At 48.4% G+C, this 26,056-nt stretch overlaps 1 protein-coding gene across 2 annotated transcripts in view; it reads left to right on the forward strand.

Moving 5' to 3' along the window:
• Nucleotides 1–2,915: 2,915 nt before the first annotated feature.
• Nucleotides 2,916–26,056, forward strand: part of LOC145351979 (uncharacterized) — a 30,318-nt gene continuing 7,177 nt past the window's right edge. The window contains exons 1-7 of one of the 2 annotated variants that reach the window (XM_080201826.1): nucleotides 2,916–3,157; nucleotides 14,542–14,573; nucleotides 15,472–16,284; nucleotides 17,363–17,414; nucleotides 18,298–18,408; nucleotides 19,000–19,077; nucleotides 23,926–23,982. In XM_080201826.1, coding sequence (XP_080057952.1) covers nucleotides 2,955–3,157; nucleotides 14,542–14,573; nucleotides 15,472–16,284; nucleotides 17,363–17,414; nucleotides 18,298–18,408; nucleotides 19,000–19,077; nucleotides 23,926–23,982 — 1,346 coding nt within the window. In that variant the 5' untranslated portion in view covers nucleotides 2,916–2,954. Of the gene's footprint in view, nucleotides 3,158–10,165; nucleotides 10,487–14,541; nucleotides 14,574–15,471; nucleotides 16,285–17,362; nucleotides 17,415–18,297; nucleotides 18,409–18,999; nucleotides 19,078–23,925; nucleotides 23,983–26,056 lie in introns of those variants that run through there. The other variant, XM_080201825.1, reaches the window with a different exon arrangement.

The following is a 26,056-nucleotide window of genomic DNA, read 5'->3' on the forward strand; positions in this document are numbered from 1 at the left end:
AAGAAAGGCACCAATGTGTGACGAAATTTGACAAAAGCTAGAAGCAGCTCTGCACAGTTTGCTGATAGTAAGAAGGTGGAACATATCTGTGGTTCAGTTTGATGTATGAAACAAAATCATATTTTCAATAAGCTAAAATAGCCCAGGCGAAGAAATGTCTTTGAAAAATGATTGTCACCTCATTTGAAATTAAAGTGAATCAGTGATAGTTAATGCTGAGGTTTTAAGGTGTTGAAGGAACCTTTAGAAGTATGTCATCGCTTTGTCTGACGGTGCTCTTTTTAAATGAATTGTGTGCTGAGAATGTTAACTGGTGCCATAGGCACCTTCAGTCTTCCCCTATTGTCATCTTCACATTCAAGACCAGAGAATGTGTCTTGAGCTATTACTTGACCGCGAGGTACAGCAAGACTTTGCATTTATATGGTGCCGCTCACAATGTGGAGATGCCGGCGTTGGACTGGGGTAAACACAGTAAGAAGTCTGACTCACAAGCTTTCAGGGTTTGCCCTCCCGTCAGGCAAATGGAGAGTTCTTGCCTCAGACAGAGCATATAACAGCACAGACAGTTTACAGATTACTGATTAGAATCAGTAATCTGTAAACTGTGTGTGCTATTATATGCTCTGTCTGAGGCCAGAACTCTCCATTTGCCTGACGAAGGGGAAAACCCCGAAAGCTTGCGAGTTTACTACCAAATAAATCGGTTGGACTTAAACCTGGTGTTGTCAGACTTCTTACGCCGCTCACAATCTCAGACCATCCCAAACCACTTTACAGCCAATGAGGCACATGTGAAGTGTAGGCAAGTGCACAATTGTAAATAACATAATGTGGAAAAATGTGAACTTTTCCACTTCGGCAGGAAGAATGTGACCAGATGGCCTGAATCCAAGGCCGAACAGACAATTAACTGGCAGGAACCATGATCGTGAAGACTTTGGAGCTCTATCCAACTTCACAGTAAAACGTGTTTGTAGATTCGCCATCTGTGGGATCCCTTTATCTGTTGCGAAGGGGAGGCTTCTTAGCCTCTTGCCTGATGTGTTGGAGGCTTTCAGTAGTCGCTCAAAGAGGTGATGGCTGCAAACAGTCGAGCCAGGGGGTGTATAATACTGTTAGGATAGCGACGAAAGTTAGTGACGGAGGTGCACTCTTTGATCGTGCCTCTTCCATTATGATAATTCTTCTGGATTCCTATGGGTTCGTAATCGTGGATGTCTATTGTCTGCAGGACTTTCCCAGCGCTAGATACTTTGTGACATTCAGGAATGTTGCTTCCTGCATCAAATTCCTGAAATGTTTCAGAAGAGAGATCTGCCACATCTGAAAATACTCAAAGCAGAGCCAGTCTTTACACTGTCGTCTCAATAGAGCTGGGTAGTGACTGTGCACCTCTACAACCCTCATGTTCCAGTCACATATCTGCTCACTTTCCTTGCCAGGTACATGAACAAGGTTGGAAACAGCTCAGAGGTCAAGGACGCCTTTGGAATCTAGACCAGCAAACACCATGTCAAGGTGACACTCATGACTGATAGTAAGGAGAAATCCTCCAGCTTGGCGATCTGCGAAAGCTATGGCATTGCCAGCCAGCTAAAAGTTTGCTGGATTTTCCATAAGAGTGACAATGTGCTGGCCAAGTTCAGTGTTCTCATTGGCAAGAACTGCAAGCAGGAAGGGCACCAGACAAAGAACTGCACACAGACCTCTAAGCTGTTTCCAACCTTGTTCATGTACTTGGCAAGGAAGGTGAGCAGGTGCTGCAATCTGTGTGGTGGAGCAGGCCATGGCGACAAGACCCGGCCAAATGGGGGCTAAGGATGGCCAACTTGACTACTGTCAAGAAGATGCAGAAATCTCCAGCCAGCAGAAAGGGACAAAGGCAGACTAAATGAAAGACAAGGGGAAAGGAAAAGGAGGCAGCACATGGCCAAACAACATCACTTCCTCCTTCCCCCTCTCCACCAACCCATCGCCAACTCTTAGCTATGGACCTATGGATGAGAAACCATCAGAAGTCCAACCAGAGGAGGATTGGCAGTTGTTGAGAAGGAAAAGTGCAGGAAAGGACAAAGCTACCCTGCAATTAAGCAGCAAGAGACCATTCCCATGTGACTCAGATGATGGGGTGACTACACTTTGGACAAGGATGAAAGGAGACATCTACAAAAGAGACAACACCTTAGGGAGTTGAAGGGGGAGGCTCCAGAACATTGGAAACAATGAGGTAAACAGCACATTCGAACTCCAGGAAATAGGAGGCAGCAATTCCACCCCCCACCCCAGAAGGGGTTGGGGGGTGGGGTGGCGGTTGAGAGTGACAGTGTCAACAGAGGAAGTGATACCATCTGGATGGCACAATCTAAATGAAACAGATTAAGGACAGTTTCAGCCCATCCATAATAAAACAGTTTATAAATGCTATGGGCTAAAACTGTCTGTGGGCTTTTTACTGACAAAAAACAGTACAATACTTCAATGGAGAAAGATTGCAGAATCCTGAGGTACAGAGGGATCTGGGTGTCCGGGTAGATGGATCAGAAAATACCACTATGCCACTGTAATTAGTGGAGTATCATAGCCTAAATTTTTGAAATTGGTATCAATGACCTGGGTGAAGGGGCTGAATTTGTTGATGGTGCAAACACAGTTAATTGTGATGAGGACGTACGAAGGCAAGAAAAGGACATAGAGAGGAGGTGTGAAATGGAGGAAAAACTGGGAGAGTAAATATAAATTCAGAAAATGAGATTTCGTCCAGGAACAGCAGCAAAAGTGAATCTTTAAGTTCAGAGGGACGCGGGCCCTTTAAGAGTCTGTGTGATGACATCATTACCGCGCCGGAAGTGGTGGCGGGTGGTTGAGTTCGGTTGGTCAGTGGCATGATGATGTCATCAGACGACGCCGGAAGCGGCCTCCTCGCCCTGTTCTCAGGTTCCGCCCGGGGCCTGATGGAGCCTCCGGCCGGGAAGCGGTGCCGGGGGCGACCCCGGGTCCGCACCGAGCAGGAGCGGCGGGAGCGCAAGCGGCAGTGGCACCGCAACCGCTGCCAGCGCTCCGTCTACCTGGGAACCGAGAGCGAGCGCTGGAAGGAGCTGAGGAAGCAGCTGGGGCAGGAGAGGGACGAGGAGACAGCGGGACTGCTGCTGGACTGGTGAGTGTGAGGGGCAGGGGGAGACTGGGGCGAGGGAGCAGAGAGACTGGGGGCAAGGGAGGGTGCTGAGGGGGAAGAGACGAAGGGAGCCTCATAAGGGAGAGGGAAAGATTGGTGGGAGGGGTAGAATGAGAGAGACTGGGGGGGGGGAGGATGGGGAGGGAGTATAGAAAGACTGGGGTGGGGATGGGGACAAAAGGAGACTGGGTGATGGGGAGGGGGTAGAGAAAAACTGAGGAGAGGATGGAGAAATTGTGGCGAAGGGGGTGGAGGAGAGAGAGGGTAGGGATGAGGGGGGGGGGGAGAAAGAGACTGGGGGGGAGTAGGAGGGGGCAGAGAGACCCTGTGGGGAGAGGGGAGAGAGACAGGGAAGGGGTAGAGTGGGTGGGGGGGGGGGGAGGGAGGGAGAGAGATGGGAGGCACAGAGACGGGGGTAGGGGAAGAGACAGATGGAGATGTCAGAGAGGGTGGGGAGAAACAGGGAGAGAGAATGGGGCAAAGGGAGAGAGAGTCTGGGGCAGGGGGAAGGGGCCAGAGAGGAGGGAGAGAGCTGGGGGACAGAGGAGGGAGAGAGAGAGACACATAGTGGCAGAGAAATGGGGACGGGGAAGTAGGAAAGGTGGGGGGAGACAGAGGGACAGGGATGGGGAAGGGGGAGTAAGGGACCAGGGGTCTGAAGAATGGACGGTAGAGAGAGTGAGATGGTTGGGGGGGGTGGAAGGGGTGAGAAGCGGAGGGTAGAGGTGTCGTGTAGTCAGGTTTGGAGAAGTGAGGCTGATAGTGTGGTGGGGGTGCAGTGCGGCGAGACCTGTGTGGGAGAGACGGAGAAGGCAGAGGGTTGTGGGAGAGATTTTGCAGGAGGCAGTCGTGTCGTGGTATTGTCACTGGACCTTCGAAATGTTCTAAAGATCTGGGTTCAAAGCTCACCCCAGTTGAAATTTGAGTGCAAAAAATTCTGGAATTAAAAGTGTACTGATCATGAAAAATACCATCTGCTTCACAAGTCTTTTGGAAAAGAAATCTGTCATTCTTGTCTGGCTTACTTGTGACTCCAGACTCTCAGCAATGTGGTTGATTCTTAACTGCCCTCTGAAATTGCCAGGCAAGTCAGTCAGTTCAGGGCAATTAGGGATGGGCAATGAATGCTGGCTCAGACAGTGATGCCCACATCCCATGAACAAATAAATAGAGGACAGAATGGGGGTTGGTAGGGACATAGGAAAAGGAGAGTGAGGGGTAAAGGATTGTTGTGGGTGTAGAGAGATAGGTAGGGCAGCTGGGATCTAGGAGAGCAAGGACATTTAGGACTGAGGCATGGATGGAGATAGTTTGTTTATTTATTAGTCACAAGTAGGCTTAATTTCACACTGCAATGAAGTTACTGTGAAAAATCACCTCGTCGCCACACTTTGGTCCCTATTCAGGTACACTGAGGGAGAATTTAGCATGGCCAATTCAGCTAACCCTGCGCATCTTTAGACCATGGGAGGAAACCGGAGCAAACCCATGCAAACACGGAGAACATGCAAATCCCACACAAGCAGTTACCCAAGCCGAATCGAACCCGGAACCCTGGCGCAGTGAGGCGGCAGTGCTAACCACTGTGCTACCATGTTGCCACTGATGGAGGGGCAAATGGGAGTAGAATTCTGGTGTATGGGGCGGGGGGGTGTGCAGGGATGAAGGTAGAGAAGGGACCCCTGGCACTGGAGGTTGGGGGAGGGGGAATGAGAGAGGTGGGATGGAAAAGAACGGGGTGGGGGATGGGCTGAGGTTTGAGGAGTGCAGAGTGAGTTTGAGGGGGTAGAGCGGTCAGGCTGAGGAGCAGGTTTGTGACAATTGAGTTTAAGGGGAAGGAGTATGGAGATGGTTGAGGGAGGATTGTGGGCTTCAATGGCGAAAGGGAGATGGGAGGGTTCTGACCTGTGGTAATATGGAATTGGGTTGAACTGGGGGGTGGGACAACGGACCCAATTTGATGTGGGCATTGAGATAGATAATGGGGGTGGGGGGGGATGGTGGTGAAGGGAAGAGTGGGAGTGAGGGAGCTACCCTTCCATTGTCATGATGTGGAGTGTTGGACTGGGGTAAGCACAGTAAGAAGTCTCTCAACACCAGGTTAAAGTCCAACAGGTTTATTTGATAGCACAAGACACAAGCTTTTGGAGCACTGATCTTTCATCAGATAAGTGGGAGTTCTGTTCACAAACAGGGCACATAAAGACACAAACTCAATTTACAAGATAATGCTTGGAATGTGAGTCTTTACAGGTAAGCAAGTCTTAAAGGTACAGACATTGTGAGTGGAGAGAGGGTAAAGCACAGGTTAACTGTGTATTGTCTCCAGACAGGACAGTTAATGAGATTTTGCAAACCCAGGTAATTCGTGGGGCTTACAGATAGTGTGACATGAACCCAAGATCCCAGTTGAGGCCATCATCGTGTGTGGAAATTGGTTATCGGTTTCTGCTCAGTGATTCTGCGTTGTTGTGTATTGTGAAGGCTGCTTTGGAGAATGCTTACCTGAAGATCAGAGGCTGAATTGCAATCTTCAGATGCTTCATCTGCTCATCTGCTTCATCCTGGACCACAACGTTTTCACCTTCAGTCAGTTCTTCATCCAGACACACGGGGTCTCGGGGACCAAATTCGCAGCTCAATATACCAACATCTTCTTGCACAGGTTGGAACAAGACCTCTCCACTGCACAGGGCCTTCAATCAATGCTATGCACTAGATAATCAATGACATTTTCTTCCTTTGGACTCATGGTGAACAATCACTGAAACAACTATATGATGACATCAAGTTCCATCCCACCATCAGACTCATAATGGACTATTCTCTGGAATCGGTTGCATTCTTGGACACATGCATAACCATCAAGGACGGTCACTTCAGCATTTCAGTGTACCACAAGCCCACAGATTATCGCACGATGCTCCACTTCCATCCTAAACACATTAAAGAAGACATCCCTGACGGATAAGTCCCCCGTATACACAGGATCTGCTCAGATGAGGAGGATTGCAACAGACACCTCCAGACGTGAAAGATGCCCCCATAAGAACAGGATATGGCGCTCGACTCATCAACAGTTGATGCACCACAGCGTCGCTCTGACCTCAGAAGACAATCACGGAACACGATGGACAGAATACCCTTCATCGTCCAGTACGTCCTGGAGCGGAGAAGCTACAACATCATCTCCATGTGGCATCATGGAGATGCTACAACATCGCCACCCCACACACAAGTCGGGGTGTGTACCATCCCCACACCTCCACTTCTTGCCTTCAAAAAACCGCACAACCTCAAGCAGACCATTGTCCACAGCAAACTACTCAGCTTTCAGGAGAATAGTGATCACTGCACCATACAACCCTGCCACAGCAACCTCTGCAAGATGTGCCGGATCATCGACACAGATGCTATCATCTCACGTGAGAACACTATCTGCCAGGTACACGGTACAAACTCAGCTAAGGTTGTCTACCTGATACAGAAAGGATGTCCTGAGGCATGGTACATTGGGGTGACCATGCAGACACTACGACAATGGATGAATGAACACTGCTCAACAATCGACAATCACCAGGCAAGAGTGTTCTCTTCCTGTTGGGAAATACTTCAGCGGTCACGGGCATTCAGCCTCTGATCTTCAGGTAAGCAGGACCTTGGGTTCATGTCACACTATCTAACCCCACGACTTGCCTGGGCTTGCAAAATCTCATTAACTCTCCAGTCTAAAGACAATACACACCTCTTTTCAACCTGTGCTTAACCCTCTCTCCACTCGCATTTTCTGTACCTTTTTAAGATTTGATTACCTGTAAAGACTCATATTCCAACCATTATCTTGTAAATTTGGGTTTGTGTCTATGTATGTCCTATTTGTGAATACCGCTCCCATTCACCTGATGAAGGGGCAGTGCTCCAAAAGCTTGTGGCTTGTGCTACCAAATAAACCTTTTGGACTTTAACCTGGTGTTGAGACTTTTTACTTCCATTAGAAGACGGTGGGATCAATTTTCAATGAGGTAATTCATTGTAGGGAGAGATGGAGGCTGTGCAGCCCATCAAATCTGCACCAATTAGCCAAATGGCCATCCTGCATTGTTCACTTATCCCCTGTTCCCTTTGTATTCAAAAATCTAATCGCATCGATCTTGAATGTCCTTCACGCTCTCTGGAGTTGACAATTCCAAAGTTTTCTGAGAAATTTCTCCTCTGTTCTAACTGGCTGACCCTGTATTCTGAGACACTGAGCTAGTGTTGTAGGTTTCCCAGCCATCTATCTGATCAAGCCATTTTAAGAATTATACATTTTTTCTCCCCTCATTCCTCTAAACTCCAGGGAATCTAATTTCTTTGTGAAAGGAAATCAGTCATCCTTACCTGGTCTGGGTTACCTGTGACCACAGCAATGTGTCAGGCTCTTAAATGTCTCTGGGAATGGTCCAGCAGGTTCAAGTGATTCCTGGGAAGGCTGGACAGACATATAGGAGGGATTGAGTCAGTTAGGATTATATCACTGAAGTTCAGAAGAATGGCTGGACAGTCCAAAACAAGAGTCACGGTCTGAGGATATGGGGGTAAACCTTTTAGATGAGATGAGGAGAAATATCCACCCAGAGAGTGGTCAGTCTGGGGAATTCACTAACATGGAAAGTAGTTGGGGCTAAAACATTGTATATTTTCAAGAAGGAGTTAACCATGGCTCTTGGGGCGAAAGGAATCAAAGGATACTGAAACCAAGGGTGACTTAAACAGGTGTAAAATCTTCCTTGGGCTTCTAGCATATGACGTTCTAAAATGCTGCTCAATTTTTTGCGTTGAAAAGTTGGGCGGGGGGGATGGTGGGGAGGAGCGATCAGGCTATGGATTTGGATGATCTGCCGTGATCAAGCTGAATGGTGGTGGAGCAGGCTTGAAGAGCTGAATGGTCTCTACTCTTATTTTCTATGTTTTGACAAATGCTGACACATCCACATCCCACAAGTGGAAAAAAGAAATAAGTGGTTGTCCATAAGATATTTTCAATTCCCCAGAGGGTTCAGTCTCTTCCTCAAAAGGCAGTGGAGCTGCATAGATTCTTGATTAACAATGTGATGCAAGGTTTTCAGGGTCAGTAGGAATGTGAGTTGAGGTTGCAATCAGGCCATCCATGATCTTATTGACTGGGGGAGCAAGCTCAAGGAGCTGAGTGGCCTACCCCATTTTTGATTTGTATGTTTGAATGTTCAGACCTCCCCACAATATAGTCTGTCTTTTGTGGCCATTTGCAATGATGAGTTTGCAGGATGTTCATGCACACAACTAGCCAGGAGTCAGTAACCTATGACTCTGGGGTCACCTTTCAGTAGCAGCTTTTAATGACGATTATGTTATGGATTTACAAAGGTGCGACAAGGCATTTAATCAATATTTCTGCTCCTGACAGGCTATTTTGCAACTGCATTTCGAAGCAGAAAATCTAGTATTTTATGCTTGTAATTCAAACTGGCAGCTCAAGGAATATTTAAGTCACCCTTGCTTCAGTAATGCAAGACTGGCTCTGTACAAATGTATATCAAGTTTTGTAGCACAGAAAGAGGTCCTTTGGTATCCTGCATCTACCATCAAAAAACTAATCCTATTTTCCAGCACTTGGTCTGTAGCCTTGTATGCTATGGTGGTTCAAGTGCTCAGCTAAATGTTTCTTTAATTTTGAGGGTTCTCACCTCCACAACATTTTCAGGCAGTGAGTTCCAGATTCTCACCACCCTCTGGGTGAAAACGTTTTTCCTCAAATCCCCTCTAAACTTCCTGCTCCTTAAGTCTATGCTCCCTGGTTATTGACTCGTCTATTAAGGAGCAAGATTTCTTCCTATCTACCCTTCCTATCAACCTCTCTGTTCATAGCTGAAATGCTCTAGCCCCTTTAAAATAAGCAACGTCCTGGTGAATCTTCTCTGCACCTTCTCCAGTGCAATTACATTGTTTCTATAGTCAGGCTAGAATGGAGTTTCTCTCTTCCTTTTATGCTGCCTCTCCAAGTTCTTCCTGCTTACACTTTGTAAAGGATTTTCGGGGGGGGGGGTGGTGGTTGACAAGGTCAATGCTGAGAAGTTGTTTCTCCTTGGTGGAGAGCCGAGGACACAATTTCAGTCTAAGTGATCGCCCGTTTAAGACAGATGAGGAATCTCTTCTGGCCTATTATGAATCTGTGAATTCTTTACCGCACGGGGCTGTGGAGGCTGGGTAATTATGTTCAAGCCTAAAATAGATGGATTTTATAGGGATAGGGTGGGAGAGTGGAGTTGAGGATTATGTTTTCCAGTATCCAATTAAAGATGTTAAAACTAAGCTTTGAACGGCCCATCTTAATACCTCTCTTCCTGTGGCTGAGGGGAGGAGGCCGCACTATGTGATGGGGCAAAGTAGTAGTGGGTGGGGTGTGGGGGGAGGTGTGATAATGATGGGTGGGGCTGAAGAGATGTGATAATGCTGGGTGGGGGCAGGGCTGGGATGTGATAATTCTGGGCGTGGCTTGAGGGGAGGTGTGATAATGCTGGGCGGGGCTTGAGGTGTGATAATGCTGGGTGTGGCTTGAGGTGGTGTGATGCTGGGCGGGGCCTGGGAGAGGTGTGATAATGCTGGGCGGGGCTTGAGGTGTGATAATGCTGGGTGTGGCTTGAGGTGGTGTGATAATGCTGGGCGGGGCCTGGGAGAGGTGTGATAATGCTGGGCGGGGCTTGAGGAACAGGCATATTGTTACCTCAGCACGCAGGTTATGCTGGTTCAAATGTTTCACGGAGCGGTGTGACATTGCATCTTTCTGTTTTACCCCAGTCCAACGCCGGCATCTCCACATCGTGACATTGCTAACCAGGCCGGGGACCAGCTGTGGCGTCATAGACGGTTGCTAAGCGAGTTGCGTCACCACGCTGCGCTGGTTGCTATGGCGCCTCCCCGTCGTGCGCGCACCCTGGTGGACGACCGCGCTTCCAAGGGTGCTGGGCCGTGCATGCGCGCTGCCGTTGCCTCCGCAGCCGGGATGGCCCAGCCCGAGAGGCCGGCGCAGGCCCCCCGCCCGCGGGCAGCCAGCAAGGCCCAGGCCGCAGCCCCGGCTCCGGAGCAGGCCCCCGGCTCCGCACCCGCCAAGCGCCGCCGCGGCCGTCCCCGCATCCGCACCGAGCTGGAGCTGGAGCAGCGCCGCAAGGCCTGGTACCGACAGCGCTATGTGTGCAGCGTCTACCTGGGGCAGCAGAGCGAGCGCTGGAAGCGCCTCCGGCAACAACTGGGGCACCAGAAAGATGAACAGACCGCCCAGAGCCTGCTGGACAGGTTGGAGAGATAGGGAGGGGATTGAGAGACAGGCCGGCTTGGGGGAGGCGGGGAGCGAGAGGGACTCAGGGAGGGGGAGAATTTGATTTATTATTGTCAGATTTATTAACGTGCAGTGAAAAATATTGTTTCTTGCGCGCTATACAGACAAAGCATACCGTGCAGAGAGAAGGAAAGAAGAGAGTGGAGAATATAGTGTTACAGTCATAGCTAGGGTGCAGAGAAAGCTCACCTTAATGATCCATTATAAAGTCTGGTGGCAGCAGGGAAGTAGCTATTCTTGAGTCGGTTGGTACGTGACCTCAGTTTTTTGAATCTTTTTATGGAAGGAAGAAGGTGGAAGAGGGAATGTCAGGGGTCTGTGGTGTCCTTAATTATGCTGGCTACTTTGCTGAGGCAGCGGGAAGTGTAGACAGAGTCAATAGCTGGGAAGCTGGTTTGCGTGATGGATTGGGCTACATTCACGACCTTTTGTAGTTCCTTATAATCTTGGGCAGAGCAGGAGCCATACCAAGCTGTGATACAACCAGAAAGAATGCTTTCTATGGTGCATCTGTAAAAGTTGGCAAGTGTCGTTAACTGACGTGCCGATTTTCCTTAGTCTTCTGAGAAAGGAGAGGCGTTGTTGGGTTTTCTTAACTATAGTGTAGGCATGGGGGTCCAGGACAGGTGGTTGGCGATCTGGATACGTAAAAACAAGGACATTGAGGGAGAGATGATTGTTGCCGCACCAGTTCACCAGATTCTCTATCTCATTCCTGTACTCTGCCTCTTCGTTGTTTGAGATCTGATCCACTATGGTAGTTTCATCAGCAAACTTGAAAATCGAATTGGAGGGGCATTTGGTCACATAGGCATATAAAGCAGTATAGAAGGGGACTGAGAACACAGCCTTATGGGACACCGGTGTTGAGGATGATCATGGAGCAGGTGTTGTTGCCTATCCTTACTGATTGTGATCTGTGAGTTAAGAAGTTCAGGATCCAGTCGCAGAGGATGTGCCGAGGCCCAAGCCACGGAGTTTGGAGATGAGTTTCATGGGAATAATACTGTTGAAGGCTGAGCTGTAGTCAATAAATCGGAGTCTGACATAGACGTTCTTGTTGTCTAGGTATTCCAGGGTTGAGTGCAAGGCCAGGGAATTGGTGTCTGCTGTGGACCTTTGTGGTGGTAAGCAAATTGTAGTGGATCCAGATAGTCTGGGAGGCTAGAATTGATTCGTGCCATGACTAAGTTTCAAAGCATTTCATAATGATGGATGTCAGAGTCACCAGCCGATAGTTTTTTGGTTCTTTTTTAGGTACCGGGATGATGGTCATCTTCTTGAAGCAGGTAGGGACCTCAGATTGTTCTAAAGATAGGTTGAAGATGTCTGAAAACTTCTGTTGGCTGATTCGTGCAGGATCTGAGTGCACATCTGGGTACCCCATTCGGGCCAGTTGCTCTCTGTGGGTTGACCTTCAAGAAAGCTGCTCTGTCATCTGCAATGGTGACCCCAGATACAAATACATCCAGGCATGCTCTTGCTGACCTCTTGCTCAAAACAGGCGTAGAATGCATTGAGCTCATCAGGAAGGGGAGTGTTGGAGCCAGCGACGTTACATGCCTTCATCTTGAAGCCTGTTATGCCTTGCAGACCTTGCCGTAGTCAGCGGGGGTCGGTGTGGCTAACATGGGACTCTAGATAGGTCCAGTATTGTCTTTTGGCTCTTTGATGGACCTCCTTAGATCATATCTGGCTTTCTTGTGTAGGTCAGTGTCGCCTGACGTGAACACCTGAGACCTGGACTTAAGCAAGCAGTGGGTATCCTTGTTCATCATGGTTTCCAGTTGGGGAACACATGGATTTGCTTCTTTGGCTCTCAGTCTTCTACACACTTACTAATGAAGTCAGCTACTGTAGTGGCGTACTCGTTCAGGCTGGTTGCAGAGTTTTTAAATACTGATCAGTCCACTGACTCCAAGCAGCCCCATAGGAGATCATCTGATTGCTCAGATCAACACTGCACGACTCTCTTTGATGGACTCTCCCGCTTCAGTTTTTGCATGTAAGCTGGGAACATGAGCACAGCCTTGTGGTCAGATTTGCTAAAGTGTGTGGGTGGGTGATAGAGCAGTTGGCATGTTTGATATTTGTATAGCAGTGGTCTAGGATGTTTGGGTCTCTGGTGAAACAGGAGATGTATTGGTGCTAACTTAGTAGTACGCTCTTGAGCTTAGCCTGATTGAAGTCCCTGACCACGATGAACAAGGCCTCAGGATGTTTTGTCTTAAGGCTATTTGTGGTGCTGTATATTTTGTCTGCATAGGGTGGGATGTAAGCTGCCGTCAGGACAATGGAGGTGAACTCCTGCGGAAGGTAGTAGGGGTGGCGTTTTAGCATCAGGTATCCTCGATCTGGTGAGCAGAAAGTTGCTCGTGTTGCTACGTCTAGGCACCGCGAGGTGTTGATTAGGAAGCAGACCCCACCTCCCTTAGCCTTGCCTGAGGTTGCTGTACAGTTCATTTGATCGATTGAGAAGCCCTCTGATTGTAGGGCACTCTCTGGTGAAGCAGGAGTGAGCCATGTCTCTGAAACAGAACACATAGCTGTCCATCAGTTCTTTTTGGAAAGTGAGTCTGCTTTTAAGTTTTGTCCAGCTTGTTTTCCTGAGATAGGACATTTGCAAGGAATAAGCTGAGGAGGGGGGGCCTTGGGACCACATTGGTTCACTATTACCTGTAGGCCTGCACGTTTTCCACACTTCCTGGAATGTCTGCTTCTTTTTCAGCCTGGGAGACAGAGAGTGGTTTGTGGTGTTAAGAGTATAGTTGTGTCCAATGGGGTTCGTCCCTCTGGTCAGTGTGTGGATGGAGGACTTGTTGCCTTGCTTGCAGTTGCTGTGTCGATAGATGGGTCTGTGTGGTCTGGTGTTCCGGGTCGATGTCGGGCTGCGTTTTGGCTTCACCAGTTGGTGAATATCCACACCACGCTGTAGTCAATAAATAGGAGTCTGACATAGGTGTCCTTGTCCACATGTTCCAGGGCTGAATGCAGAGCCAGGGAAATCGCGTCTACTGTGGACCTATTGTGGTGGTAGGCAAATTGTAGGTGGTAGGATCCAGGTACTCCAGGAGTCTGAAATTGATACGTGCCGTGACTAACCTTTCCAAGCTCTTCATAATGATGGATGTCAGAGCCACCAACCGATAGTTGTTAAGGCACGCTGCTTGGTTTTTCTCAGGTATCTGGATGCTGGTTGTCTTCGTGAAGCAGATAGGGACCTCAGATTGTTATGAAGAGAGATTGAAGATGTCTGTGAATACCCCCACCAGCTGATACACGCAGGACCTGAATGCTCGTCCGGGTACCCCATCCGGGCCAGTCGATTTCTGTGGGATTGAGGGAAAGACAGAGAGAGGGACAGAGATTGAGGGGGGTGGGGATAAGGATTGAGGGAGAGATGGATGGACTTGGGGGTGGGGAATGGGGTACGAGCGAGCGAGAGGGTGAGAGACTCAGGGAGGGGGAAGGTCGAGGGGGAATTAAGGAAAAGACAGACTTGGGGGAGGCAGAGAGCGAGAGGTGTTGGAGAGTGGGGGAGGATGGAGGAGAGCAAGAGATGCTCAGGGAGCGGGCAGAGTGAGAGATGCGGGAGGGGAGTGAGATCGAGAGGTGCTGGGGGGGGGGGTATGAGAGGTGCTAGGGGGAGGGGAGAGCAAGAGAGGAGGTTGGGGAGGGCGGGAGAGAAAGTAAGACAGAGGGAGAGAAGAGAGGAGGGGTGGAAGAGAAGTTGGCAGCCAGATGGAGGAGAAACAGCTGCTTTTCTGGCTGGGCAGCAGAGTCTAGTTCTGAAAGGGAGAGGGTGTGTGGGTGAGACTGGAAGATGGAGAGAATTCAAGTCACCAATTGGAGTTACGGTTTTTTTGTTGGAGCCGAGGGTGGAGTTCTGGATGAAAGAGGACAGAGAAACGGGCGCTAGATTGTACTGAATGGACCTGTGATGTGAGTGAGTCAAGCTATATGGTTGAACAAACTTGATCGTCAGTAATACTGGTTTTCATTTTCCCTGCAGCTTCACAGCAAGGAGCCGAGGGAGCTGTTCAGGTAAGAAACATTTTAAAGATCCTTTTGCATCTTCAGGCCATTCACAAGTATAACAGCCCCAGATGTTTTGTAGCTTCATAATCAGCAGTGGAAAGTGACCAAATAACACACAATTTTGAGAAAATTGAGCGAACTGCAGCACCTTGCTGAATGCTCTGGATTTTGCATGTTTTATCCTGGGAGTGTTTGATGGGGACAGTGTAGAGGGAGCTTTACTCTGTATCTAACCAAGTGCTGTATCTGTCCTGGGAGTGTTTGATGGGGACAGTGTACAGGGAGATTTGCTCTGTATCTAACCCTGTGCTGTATCTGTCCTGGGAGTGTTTGATGGGGACAGTGTAGAGGGAGCTTTACTCTGTATCTAACCCCGTGCTGTACCTGTGCTGGGAGTGTTTGATGGGTGGCCTTCACAACGTACAACAGTACAGAGTCACTCAGCAGAAGCCGATAGTCACGTTTTGCACACATGAGATCAGCCTTAACCGGGATCTTGGGTTCATGTCACACTGTCTGTAACCCCCATGACTTGCTTGAACTTACAACATCTCACGTTATTGTCCTATCTGGAGACAATACACATCTCTTTAACCTATGCTTAATGCTATCTCCACTCACATTGTCTGCACCTTTAAGACTTGAATAGCAGATTAGTTGTAAAGACTCGCATTCTAATCAGTATTCTGTAAACTGTGTGTGCCTTTATATGCCCTGTTTCTGATTAGAACTCTCCACTCACCTGACGAAGGAACAGCGTTCTGAAAGCTTGTGGCGTTTACTACCAAATAAACCTGTTGGACTTTAACCTGGTGTTGTGAGACTTCTTACTCTGTTTTATGGGGACAGTGTAGAGGGAGATTTACTCGCTATTTCGCTGACCATGTTGTCCTTTCTCACCCAGGGAAGGTTTGTTCGGCTGAAAACATTGACCATTTGCACACGTCGTGTGACGCCCTGCGTCAGCTCATGGTTTGGTCACATGACCACAGCAGGGAGTGCGGCTTCATCCCGAACCTGAAGTCCATTGTGTCTGGACGTGTCGATGACTCAGTGACTGTGGTGTGGAGCTGCGCTGGTGGTCACTCCTACTCCTGGGAGATGCTGGCATCAAGAAAGGGAGTGGCGGATGTTGGCGGAGAGCAGAGGGCAGTTCGGGCATCTGTGCGCAGCACAGGCCGGCCCAGGAGGCGGGTTCTCAGCACACTGCCGGCCAATGGCAAGCGGGCACGGCTGGGGCCAGAGAGAGTGACGAGGGAGGGATCACAGGAAGTGTCAAATGACGAGCAGGCGAAAGGGAAGGACTCCATTACTTCAACAGAGGGTGCCACAGGAGGGGCAAACTGCCAAGTGAAGGAGGATGGGGAGCCTGCGAGCAGCCTTCTCCCAGCATTACCCAAGGCCCCAGAAGAGACTGAGACGCCAATACCACCAGCACCGCCTAACCAGGTGGAGGGTGAGGAAAAGGCAGACGACCACAGCTTCGAGCAGCCCGCCCCAGTGGATAGGCTCCCGCCTGCTCAGAACCAACGAGGTGTCTCCCCACAAGGTGGTGTAACCCCAGGCAGGCCCCGGAGGAACCGCAGGAAGGTAGGCCGCACGCCCGCGCAGGTGGAGAACGCTGACCTGCTGCAGCTAGTGTGCGAGTCAGACAGTGAGGAGCAAACCAACGAAAAGGCTGACACCAGGCAGGAGGAGGAGGCACAACAGCAGGAAGGTGAGAGATATTGCCCAGACAGTGAATCCTCCCCACATATCCACATTGTTACCAACCACAACGTTGCATGTGTTTGAATTAGAGAACGCTGTTACTGTGTACACCTATGTTAACTAAAGAAATAATCAGGAGGTGATAGGAAGGGTGGAACAGTTACAACCATCAGGGAAAGGGAACTTCAGGAATTGTAGCACTAAAAGCTAGCAACTTCCCCTCAGATTGCGAATGTGATTCCTCTATTCAAGAAAGGAGGGAGACAAGAGAGCAGGAGTTAAGCCAGTTAACTTTAATACCTGTCCAAGACAAATTGCTGGTGTCTGTTATTAAGGAAGTTATAGTGGGACACTTGGAATATCTCAGTTTATTTGTTTATTAGTCACAAGCAGGCTTACGTTAACACTGCAATGAAGCTACTCTGAAAATCCCTGAGTCGCCACACTCTGGTGCCTGTTCGGGTACACCGCGGGAGAAGCTAGCATGGCCAATGCACCAAACAGTACATCTTGTAGATTGTGGGAGGGAACCGGAGCAAACCCACACAGACACGGGGAGAATGTGCAGACTTAAGGTGATCAGGCTGAGTCAACATCTTTTTGTGAAAGAGACATCAGGTTCACTGGAGTTCTTTGAGAAAGTAACAAGCAGTGTGGATGAGGGGGAACCTATGGATGTACTGTACTTGAATTTTCGAAAGGTGTTTGACGAGGTGCTGTGTCAGAGGCTATTGTACAAAATAAAAGCTGATGGTGTCTAGGAATGGAATACTAACGTGAATAGAGGATTGGTTAACAGGAAGTTTAAGTAGGCATAAATTGGTCAGATTGGGCTGGTAAGTTGTGACAGGAAGTGGGGGGATAAGTGCTGGGGTCTCAGATATTTAAATTTCTGTCCATGACTTGGATGAAGGGACTGAACATATGGGTGCCAATTTGTGTGCGCATGCGCTTGTGTGGATGCCATGTGGGTTACAGACTGGGTGTGGTGTTTGATCTGTCAGTGGCAGTGAAGGCAGTGTTTTGAGTTTGTGATGTGGGAGAGTCCCTTTGCTCTCTGCAATTTCTGCCTTTCTCTGTTACAGGTTCCCAAGAGTCAGAGGCACAAGTTGCAGAGACAGAGCTGACGTTGACTAGGTGAGATCTCAAGATCTTCCCGTGTTATGTTCAGGTGCGTTGTTTCTGGGGTAATACTCTCCAGCACAGGTTAGATAAGGAGTCAAAGTCCCACAGAAGCATTCTTGATGCCCCCCCTCTGCCCCACACTTGTGGAATGGAATGCATTCCCCCGTGAACCTCCCCACAGCTGGAACATTTCCTTCCCCCGTCTCACCTCAGACTGCCTCCCCCTGTTGTTTCATGATCCATCTCCAAGGAATGCCTGCTCCTTACCACGCTGCCCTCCTGAAAACCTCTCCATATGTGCGTGCACACCTACCCCATGTATCCCACCAGAATGCTCTACTATAAAGCCAACTCTCCCTCACCAGAGGTCCATTCCCAGCACCCCCACCCTATACTCCACCTTTTGAAGAGATACTCCATGAAGTTGCTATGTAGTAAAGAAAAAGCATCTCCCAACACCACCCATAATACACAACGACTCCTCACTGTCAATCACCACATTATCTGTCACATCCTCCCTATCAAACATCCAAACTGAGTGAGACCATGTTATTGCTGTTTTAATGCCACTGGATTTCACTGTCATCAGTCTCTTTCTTAACTCTGCACACACCTTAATGGTACAGCTACTGGCTAGTCTCTTTTTTACGGACAATGTGATATTTTTAGCAAATCAAAGAAACAGGATCAAAAGAAGAAATTAACAGGGGCAGCCCTTTAGAGGGCAACTGCAACCAGAGAGCAGAATCACAAAGGAAAGTCACAGATACCAAAGTGAAATCTGCTGATGTGGGGCTGGGTGCTGTTCACTGGACAATTGTCCACATTGTCAGGGAAGCTGCCTTTGTTGTAACTGTACTGCAACAGCTTGTCCCTTGCTTCCTGTTCCTCATAGTGACGATGACTGTGATGAGGATGAGGAGGAATTAACTGAGGTCGACTCTGACGATGAATATCAATTCTACGATGATCCGAAGGACGAAAACTATATCCCTTCGTCAGAGAGGTATGTTCCTGTGCATTCATAGTGGATCCTGAGCACTCGCTGTGTGTCTGGATCCTGCTCCTTATGTTCAGATATTCAATGCTCCCTGCATATCTGCATTGTTACCTCACTTGATCTGTGCTCCCGAACCATCCACAGGCATACGCACTGTCCCTGAGCCCTCCCTTCGTCTCCGCATTGTTTCCGAGCGCACCCTCATGTCCGCACTGTCGTCGAGCCCCCCACGTGTGTCTGCACTCTCGCCGAGCTGCCCACATGTTTCCGTGCTGCCTACATGTTACCGTGCCGTCCCCGGGCCCTCTGCGCGGCTCCACGCCATCCCCGGGCCCTCCCTGCCCTCCTCCCTTCCCGGTCCACTCCCGGTGTCTCTGCCTGGCCCATTCCCTTTCCCTGCTCTGTCCCCCGCCCCGTTCCCCACCCCCGCACCTTCCCCCATCTTCCTGTGTATGCACACTCTGTGAATTTGGATTGTTCCTTCCAGAATGCTCCCTGCACATGCGGACTGTTTGTTCCCCTACTTGCTGAAGTTTCCAGTGATCCGGACTGCGCCTGACCTTTGTGGAGCTGGATGTATTGATTTATATTTTCCAGTGGCTCAGATCGAGAGAAGAGGAGGGGTAGATCTCGCCGGAACAGTGTGAAGAAGCCGCCGGATGAAGCAATAAACAGGTAGTTATTCCTCCAATTCCCCCCTCTTCAGCTGTGCTGTCCGTACCTGGGATCGGTTGGAATAGTATACCGTGACAGTCAGTCTGGGAACCTCGTGTTCCATTAGTAAACACAGGACCAGGCCAATCAGCCCATCGATCCTGCTCTGCATTTCAGACAGATCGAGGATGGTCATCTCTCTACCTGTGCACCATTCTCTCTACTATCTCCATGTGCCTTGTGATGTCTTTGCTCTCCAGGATTTTATACGTTCAATGATTGAGCTTCTCCAGCCCTCAGAGGTAGACATTTTCACCTCTTCAGCACCTGCAAAATGAAGAAATTCTTCCTCAGCTGTCTTAAATAGACTGCCCCTTATTTAGAGGCTGTGTTTTTATTCAGTTATGTGATCTGCCCAGCCCTAGTTGTCCCTTCACATGGTGATGGCGAGCTGCCTTCTTGACCTGCTGTAGTTTCTGAGGTGTAGTTACACCCATAGTGCAGTTAGGGTGGGATTTCTAGGATTTTGACCCAGCAACAGTGGAGGAATGGCAATATATTCCCAAGTCCGATGGTGAGTGATGTGGAGATGAGCTTCCAGCTGGTGCTGTTCCCAGTATCTGCTGCTTTTGTTCTTCTAAGTGTTAGTGGTCTTGGGTTTGGAAGGTGCTGCCTAAGGTTCCTCAGTGAGTTCCTGCAGTGCATCTTGTAGATGATACACAAGGCTGCCACTGTGTGTCAGTGGTGGAGGGAGTGAATGTTTGTGGAACAGGTAGCAATCAAACAAACTGCTTTGTCCTAGGTGGTGTTGAGCTTCTTGAGTGTTGTTGGAGCTGCACCCATCCAGGCAATTGGGGAGTATTCCATCACACTCCTGACTTATGCCCTTGTAGATGGAGTTAGGTGGTGAGTTACTCACTATAGAATTCTCAGCCTTTTACCTGGTCTTGTAGCCACAGTATTTGTATGGCTGTCCAGTTCAATTTCTGCTCAGTGGTTGTTCTCAGGATGTTGATCGTGGGGATTCAGAGATGGTAATGGCATTGAATATCAAGCAGAAATGGTTAGAGTTTCGCTTGTTAGAGATGGTCAGCGAATGTTACTTGTCACTTGGCAGACTAAGCCTGGAATATTGTCCAAGTCTTGCTTCAGAAGGACTGCTTCAGTACCTGAGAATGTGAGAGATGTGGATGACTCATGTCCAAAGATGTGTGGGGTTCGGTTGATTGGCCATGCTAAATTGCCCCTTAGTGTCAGGGGGATTAACAGGGTAAATATGTGGGGTTACAGAGATAGGGATTAGGTGGGATTGTTGTCGATGCGGACTCAATAGGCAGAATGGCCACTCTTGCTTCAAAGGGATTCTATGGTAGGAGTTTAGCTCTTTTGCCCATTATTTGACCAAGGCTGTAATGAGATCAGGAGCTGAGTGACCCTGGCGATCCCAAACTGAGCGTCTGTGGGCAGGTTATTACTGAGTACGTGCCACTTGATAGCAATGTTTCTGGGCTCCAGTTCTCACCTCATCAGGTAGGAGAAATGTCATATCCACATCCATTCTGTCATGACCTGTCAGACTTGTATGTTTCAACAAGATCACCTCTCATTCTTCAAAACTCTGGAGAGCACAAGCCCAATTTCCTCAATCCCTCATAAGACCATCCCAGGAATCAGTCTGGTGAACCTCCGCCGTACTCCCTCTATGGCAAATATATCTTTCCTTAGCTAAGGAGACCAATATTCCAGGCGCCGTCATTATACAACTGTAGCAAGACATTTTTACTGCTGGACTCAAGTCCCCTTGCATTGAAAACCAACGCACTATTTGCCTTCCAAATGCCTGTGTGATGATAGTGACTCATGAACAAGAGCACCCTCTGGACATCGACACTTCCCAACCTCTCACCACTTAACAAATACTCTGCCTTCCTCGGGAGGGCCAGGAGGGGACACATAAGAACATAAGAAATAGGAGCAGGAGTAGGCCATCTAGCCCTTCGAGCCTGCCCCGCCATTCAATAAGATCATGGCTGATCTGTCGTGGCTCAGTTCCACATTCCCGCCCTCTCCCCATAACCCTTAATCCCCTCGCTTATCAAAAACCCATCAACCCGCGTCTTAAAAATATCTAGCGAGGCAGCCTCCACCACTTCAACGGGCAGAGAATTCCAGAGATTCACCACCCTTTGAGTGAAGAAGTTCCTCCTCAACTCCGTTCTGAACCGCCCCCCCTTTATCTTGAGGCTGTGCCCCCTAGTCCTACTGTCCTTTCTGAGCGGGAAGAGTCTCTCCACCTCTTTCCTATCCATCCCATTCATCATCTTATATGTCTCAAGGAGATCTCCCCTCATTCTTCTAAACTCTAACGAGTACAAGTCTAGTTTATTCAGCCTCTCCTCATAGCTCAACCCCCTCAACTCCGGTATCAGCCTAGTAAACCTCCTCTGCACTCCCTCCAAGGCCAAAATATCCTTGCGTAAGTGCGGCGACCAAAACTGCACACAGTACTCCAGTTGAGGGAGCATTGATAGCTCCACACTTTTTCATTTTATCTTCCTTCCACCATGTTCCTACCCACTTACTTGGCCTATCCAAACCCTCTTGAAGCCTTGCATTATCCTCTGACTTAATACAGTTTTGTGTCATCAGCAAATTTGGAAATATTCAATATTTTTTGCTTCCATGAGCAGTCTTCATCCCTTAATGGCACCATTAACACTCAAAATATTACCGTCCAGGCCAAATTTTTCCAAATCTCCTCTGCCATGACCGATCCCTGGCCTTCCATTCTGCCCCAGCTTCTCCACCCACTTTCCCTCGATATATTTCAGGACATTTCGCCCTTTCTTCAGTTTTGTAGAGGGCTCATAGAATTATTGAATCCTTATAATGCAGAAGGAGGCCATTCAGCCCATCGAATCTGCACCAACCACAATCCCACCCAGGCCCAATTCTTGTAACCCTACATATTTACCCTGCTAATCCCCCAACACAAGGTCAATTTAGCATAGCCAATCAATTTAACCTGCATGTCTTTTGGATCTTTTAGATCCAAAACATTATTTCTGTCTCCACAGATGCTGCCAGACTTGCTGAGTTTATCCAGCAATTTCTGTTTTTATTCCAGATTTCCAACATGGACAGGATTTTGCTTCTGTTGCAAATATTACGTTTAGTCCCCACAACCAGATCACTGATATTGGTTGTGAAAAGTGGCCCCAGCTAGCCCTGACCCTGCCTACCTGAGAATAGCTATTTTCTCTCTTCTGCTAATTCTTAATCCACATCATTATGTCTCCGTATCTGGCACCCCACCCCTCAATCCCACGTAACCTGTATGGGAGCTTATCAAAAACCAGATGGTTCAAATAGCACCACATCCACTGATTCTCCTTTGTCTGTGCTACACTCTGAAGAAGCTTCTAACAGGTTTCTTGGACACGATTTCCCTTTTCAGAAATCCATGTCGACTCTGTTCCATTTATGGTTCTATTTAGTGTCCAGTTATCACATCTTTTACAGTAGATTCTTATGTTTTCCCATCAAACTAACAGGTCTGCAGTTCCCCATTTTCCTTACTTCCTTAAAGAGTTTGGGAGTGGGGGGGGGCGGGGTTACATTTTCAACTTCCTGTAGAGGCTAGAAAGCAAGGTTATGTTTAGAATACTATGTAAAGTTTTCATCTAACTTAAGGAAATATATATTTTCATTGGAGGCAGTACAGAGGAGGTTTACTAGGATGATCCCAGGTATGGAGGGACTGCTATATGAGGAAAGATTAAACAGGTAGGGTCTGTACTCCTTGGAGTTCTGAAGGATAAGAGGCATTCTGATTGAAACATAAGATTCCTAGGGGGTTAGACAAGATAAATGTGGAGAGGGTGTTTCCATTCATCTGAGACGGATTTGAGAAAGGATTTCTTCTGAATGGTGAAACTTTAGAGAAACAGCATCCTAATATCTATAGTCACATTCAACTCACTTGGCTGTAGTTCATCAAATCCTGGAGATTTCTTAAATTACTTTTCCGAGTACTTTGTTTGTACCTGTTTTTTTCCATCTCTCGTTTCCATAAGCCCCTTGGGTCCTAGTGTCTCCGGGAAATTTGCTGTATCGTCTTCCCCAGAGACAGGCACATTTTCCTGTTTCTGTTATGAATGTTCCTGTCTCTGCCAATATTCATTCTTGCAGATCTTTTTTCTGTCCTATACCGGAACGGTCTGTGTGGAATTGAATACAAAAATTGGGAGGGTATGCTTCAGTCTTGGTGAGACCACTCCTGGATTACAATGTACAGTATTGGTCTCCTTATTTGAGGAAAGGTCTAAACACATTGGAAGCAGTTCAGAGAAGGTTCACTAGACTAATGCCAGGAATGGGTGAGTTGTCTTCTGAGGAAGGGCTGGAGAGGCCTGGCTCATATCTGCTGGAATTTTGAAGAATAAGAAGCGGCTTGATCAAAACCTTTAAGATCCTGAGGAGTGTTGACAGGGTGGATGTGGAGAGCAAGTTTCCTCTTGTGGGAGAATCTAGAACTAGTTTAAAAATAAGGGGATCATCCATTTAAAATGGAAATGAGAAATTTAATTCTCAGGTCTGTGGGCCTTTGAATATTTTTAAGACAGAGATGGATAGATTCTTAGCAAGTGAGGTGTGGGGGGGTGGAGTTGGAGGAGCGATAGGTTATCGGGGGTAGGTGGGATACAGATTTGAGGTTACTATAAGATCAGCTATGATCTTATTAACTGGTGGAGCAGGCTCGAGGGGCCAAATGGCCTGCTGTCCTTGTCTGTAACTTTTTACAGCCTGCCTTTGTGTTTCTTGCTAGTGTGCAATCATATTTTCTTCCTCCTTTTTGCTAACCTGCAGAAAAGCTCAGAAACGACGAGGGAAGAGAGATCCGAGTGAGCAGCCGAAGAAAATCCGGTGAGTCCAGGGGTTGGTGGCAGCAGCAATATGGAGAAGTACTGGTGAGAAGGGGTGCAGAGACACAGCGTATATGCACTGGGGAGGGGATACAGAAACAGTGTGCGCACTGGCGAGGGAGGGGGTGCAGCAACACTATCCACTGGGGAGAACTATAGAAACACGGTGTGTACACTAGAGAGAGAAGGAAAACAGATACTGTGCATTGGAGACAGAAGGGTACAGAGACACTACACAGAGAATGGGAATATGGAGTCATTGCACACACTGGGGAGAGAGGTTATAGAGGCATATTGCGTACATGGGGCATAGAAACCCTACAGTGCAGAAGAAGGCCATTTGGCCTATCGAGTCTGCACCGACCACAGTCCCACCCAGTCCCTACCCCCATATCCCTTCATATTTACCTGCTATACTTCCTAATCTATGCATCTCAGGACACTAAGAGGCAATTTTAGCATGGCCGATTAACCTAACCCACACATCTTTGGACTGTGGGAGGAAATCGGTGCACCGGCAGAAACCCACCCAGACGCAATTGGAATGTGCAAACTCCATACAGACAGTGACCCATGCCGGGAATCGAACCCAGGTCCCTGGAGCTGTGAAGCAGCAGTGCTAACCACTGTGCTACCATGCCGCCTGGGTGGTTACAGAGACAGCGTGTACCCTAGGGAGAAAGGGTGTATATAGAGAGACTGTATATACTGGAGAGGAATGATGCACAGAAACAGTGTACAAGGGGGAGAGGGGGGCAATGGCACAGTGTGTATACTGGACAGAGGGGAAGCAGAACGGTTTGTACACTGGGGAGAGGGATTGGGCACAGGGACAGTGTTTACACTAGAGGGGGGTGGATATCGGGGAGACAGTGTGTATACTGGGGAGAGAGGGGAATTCAGAATCACCGTGTACACTCGGGAGAGGGGGATTTGGAGTCAGGGTAACATGGGTGAGGGGAGTTAGAGTCAGTGTGTACACTGGGGAGCAGGGGGAGTTAGAGTCATTGTACACTGGGGAGAGGGGAGTACAGAGACACTACACTGGGGAGAGGGGGATACAGAGTTAGTGTGTACACTGGGGAGGGGAGGAGATACAGCGAAGCTCACTGCAGCGGTACACTGAGTGCACTGGAGAATGGGTACAGTCATTCTGTACTTCAGGGAGGAGTGGGGCACAGTGATAGTGTGCATACTAGGGAGAGATGTTACGTAGAGACTGTGTACACTGTGTAGAGAAAGTGTGTACACTGGTGGGGGGTACACAGTGGAATGTTTGACTGACCAGGCCTGGGTTGATGGGAGTTTTGTTGTGGCGATATTGGATGGACAGACTGGATTTCCTTGTTGGAGAGATTGAGAGAGTCTGAAACCTGGCACAGACTGGGTAACAACACAGCGGTCATCCACAAACTGCAGGTTGTATACGTCTCTAGTAGTTAGTTTTGTTCTGGCTGAGGTTGAGAGTTTCCCATCCAGGCACTCTTCATATTTACAGCAGAGGGCAGTTGATCCATTTGATTGTAAATCATGAGGGGGGGGATCGATCTCACAGCTTTGCTTGGCATTTGTCTGGGTTTTGAACGTGATTCTTTCAGGGTCTCCCACTTTAAAAAAAAAAGTTTCATCCCTAAGCAATGGGAGGATAGTGACAAAGTTATTTTCAGAGGATTGTGACAAAGTTGTTTTAGGCATTGACATCTCCGGAGCACAATCCACTCCGCATCAACAATTGGCTGCCTGAAGTGCGATTGATCAAGGGCGATGAATAAAGAGTTCCTGATGATGTTCTCTGGATGAATGGTGTGGCAACAAAGACATGAGCTGAGAGCTCAAAGTAAGCCTGTAGAATCTTTCTGCATGAGGGCCTGGTGCAGTAATATTTGTCTTTTCTTTTCACCCATGGAGCTGATGAGCAAATTCTGGAAAGTTGAGGTTTAATGCAATATTAAACATGAATTTTTAAAGAAATTGGGGGCAGTACAGTGTCACAGTGGTTAGCATTGCTGTCTCACAGCGCCAGGGATCCAGGTTCACTTCTGGCTTTGGGTCGCTGTCTGTGTGGAAATTGAATG

This window comes from Carcharhinus amblyrhynchos, chromosome 13, assembly GCF_965287045.1.
Source record: "Carcharhinus amblyrhynchos chromosome 13, sCarAmb.v2.hapA, whole genome shotgun sequence".
Lineage (NCBI taxonomy): Eukaryota > Metazoa > Chordata > Chondrichthyes > Carcharhiniformes > Carcharhinidae > Carcharhinus > Carcharhinus amblyrhynchos.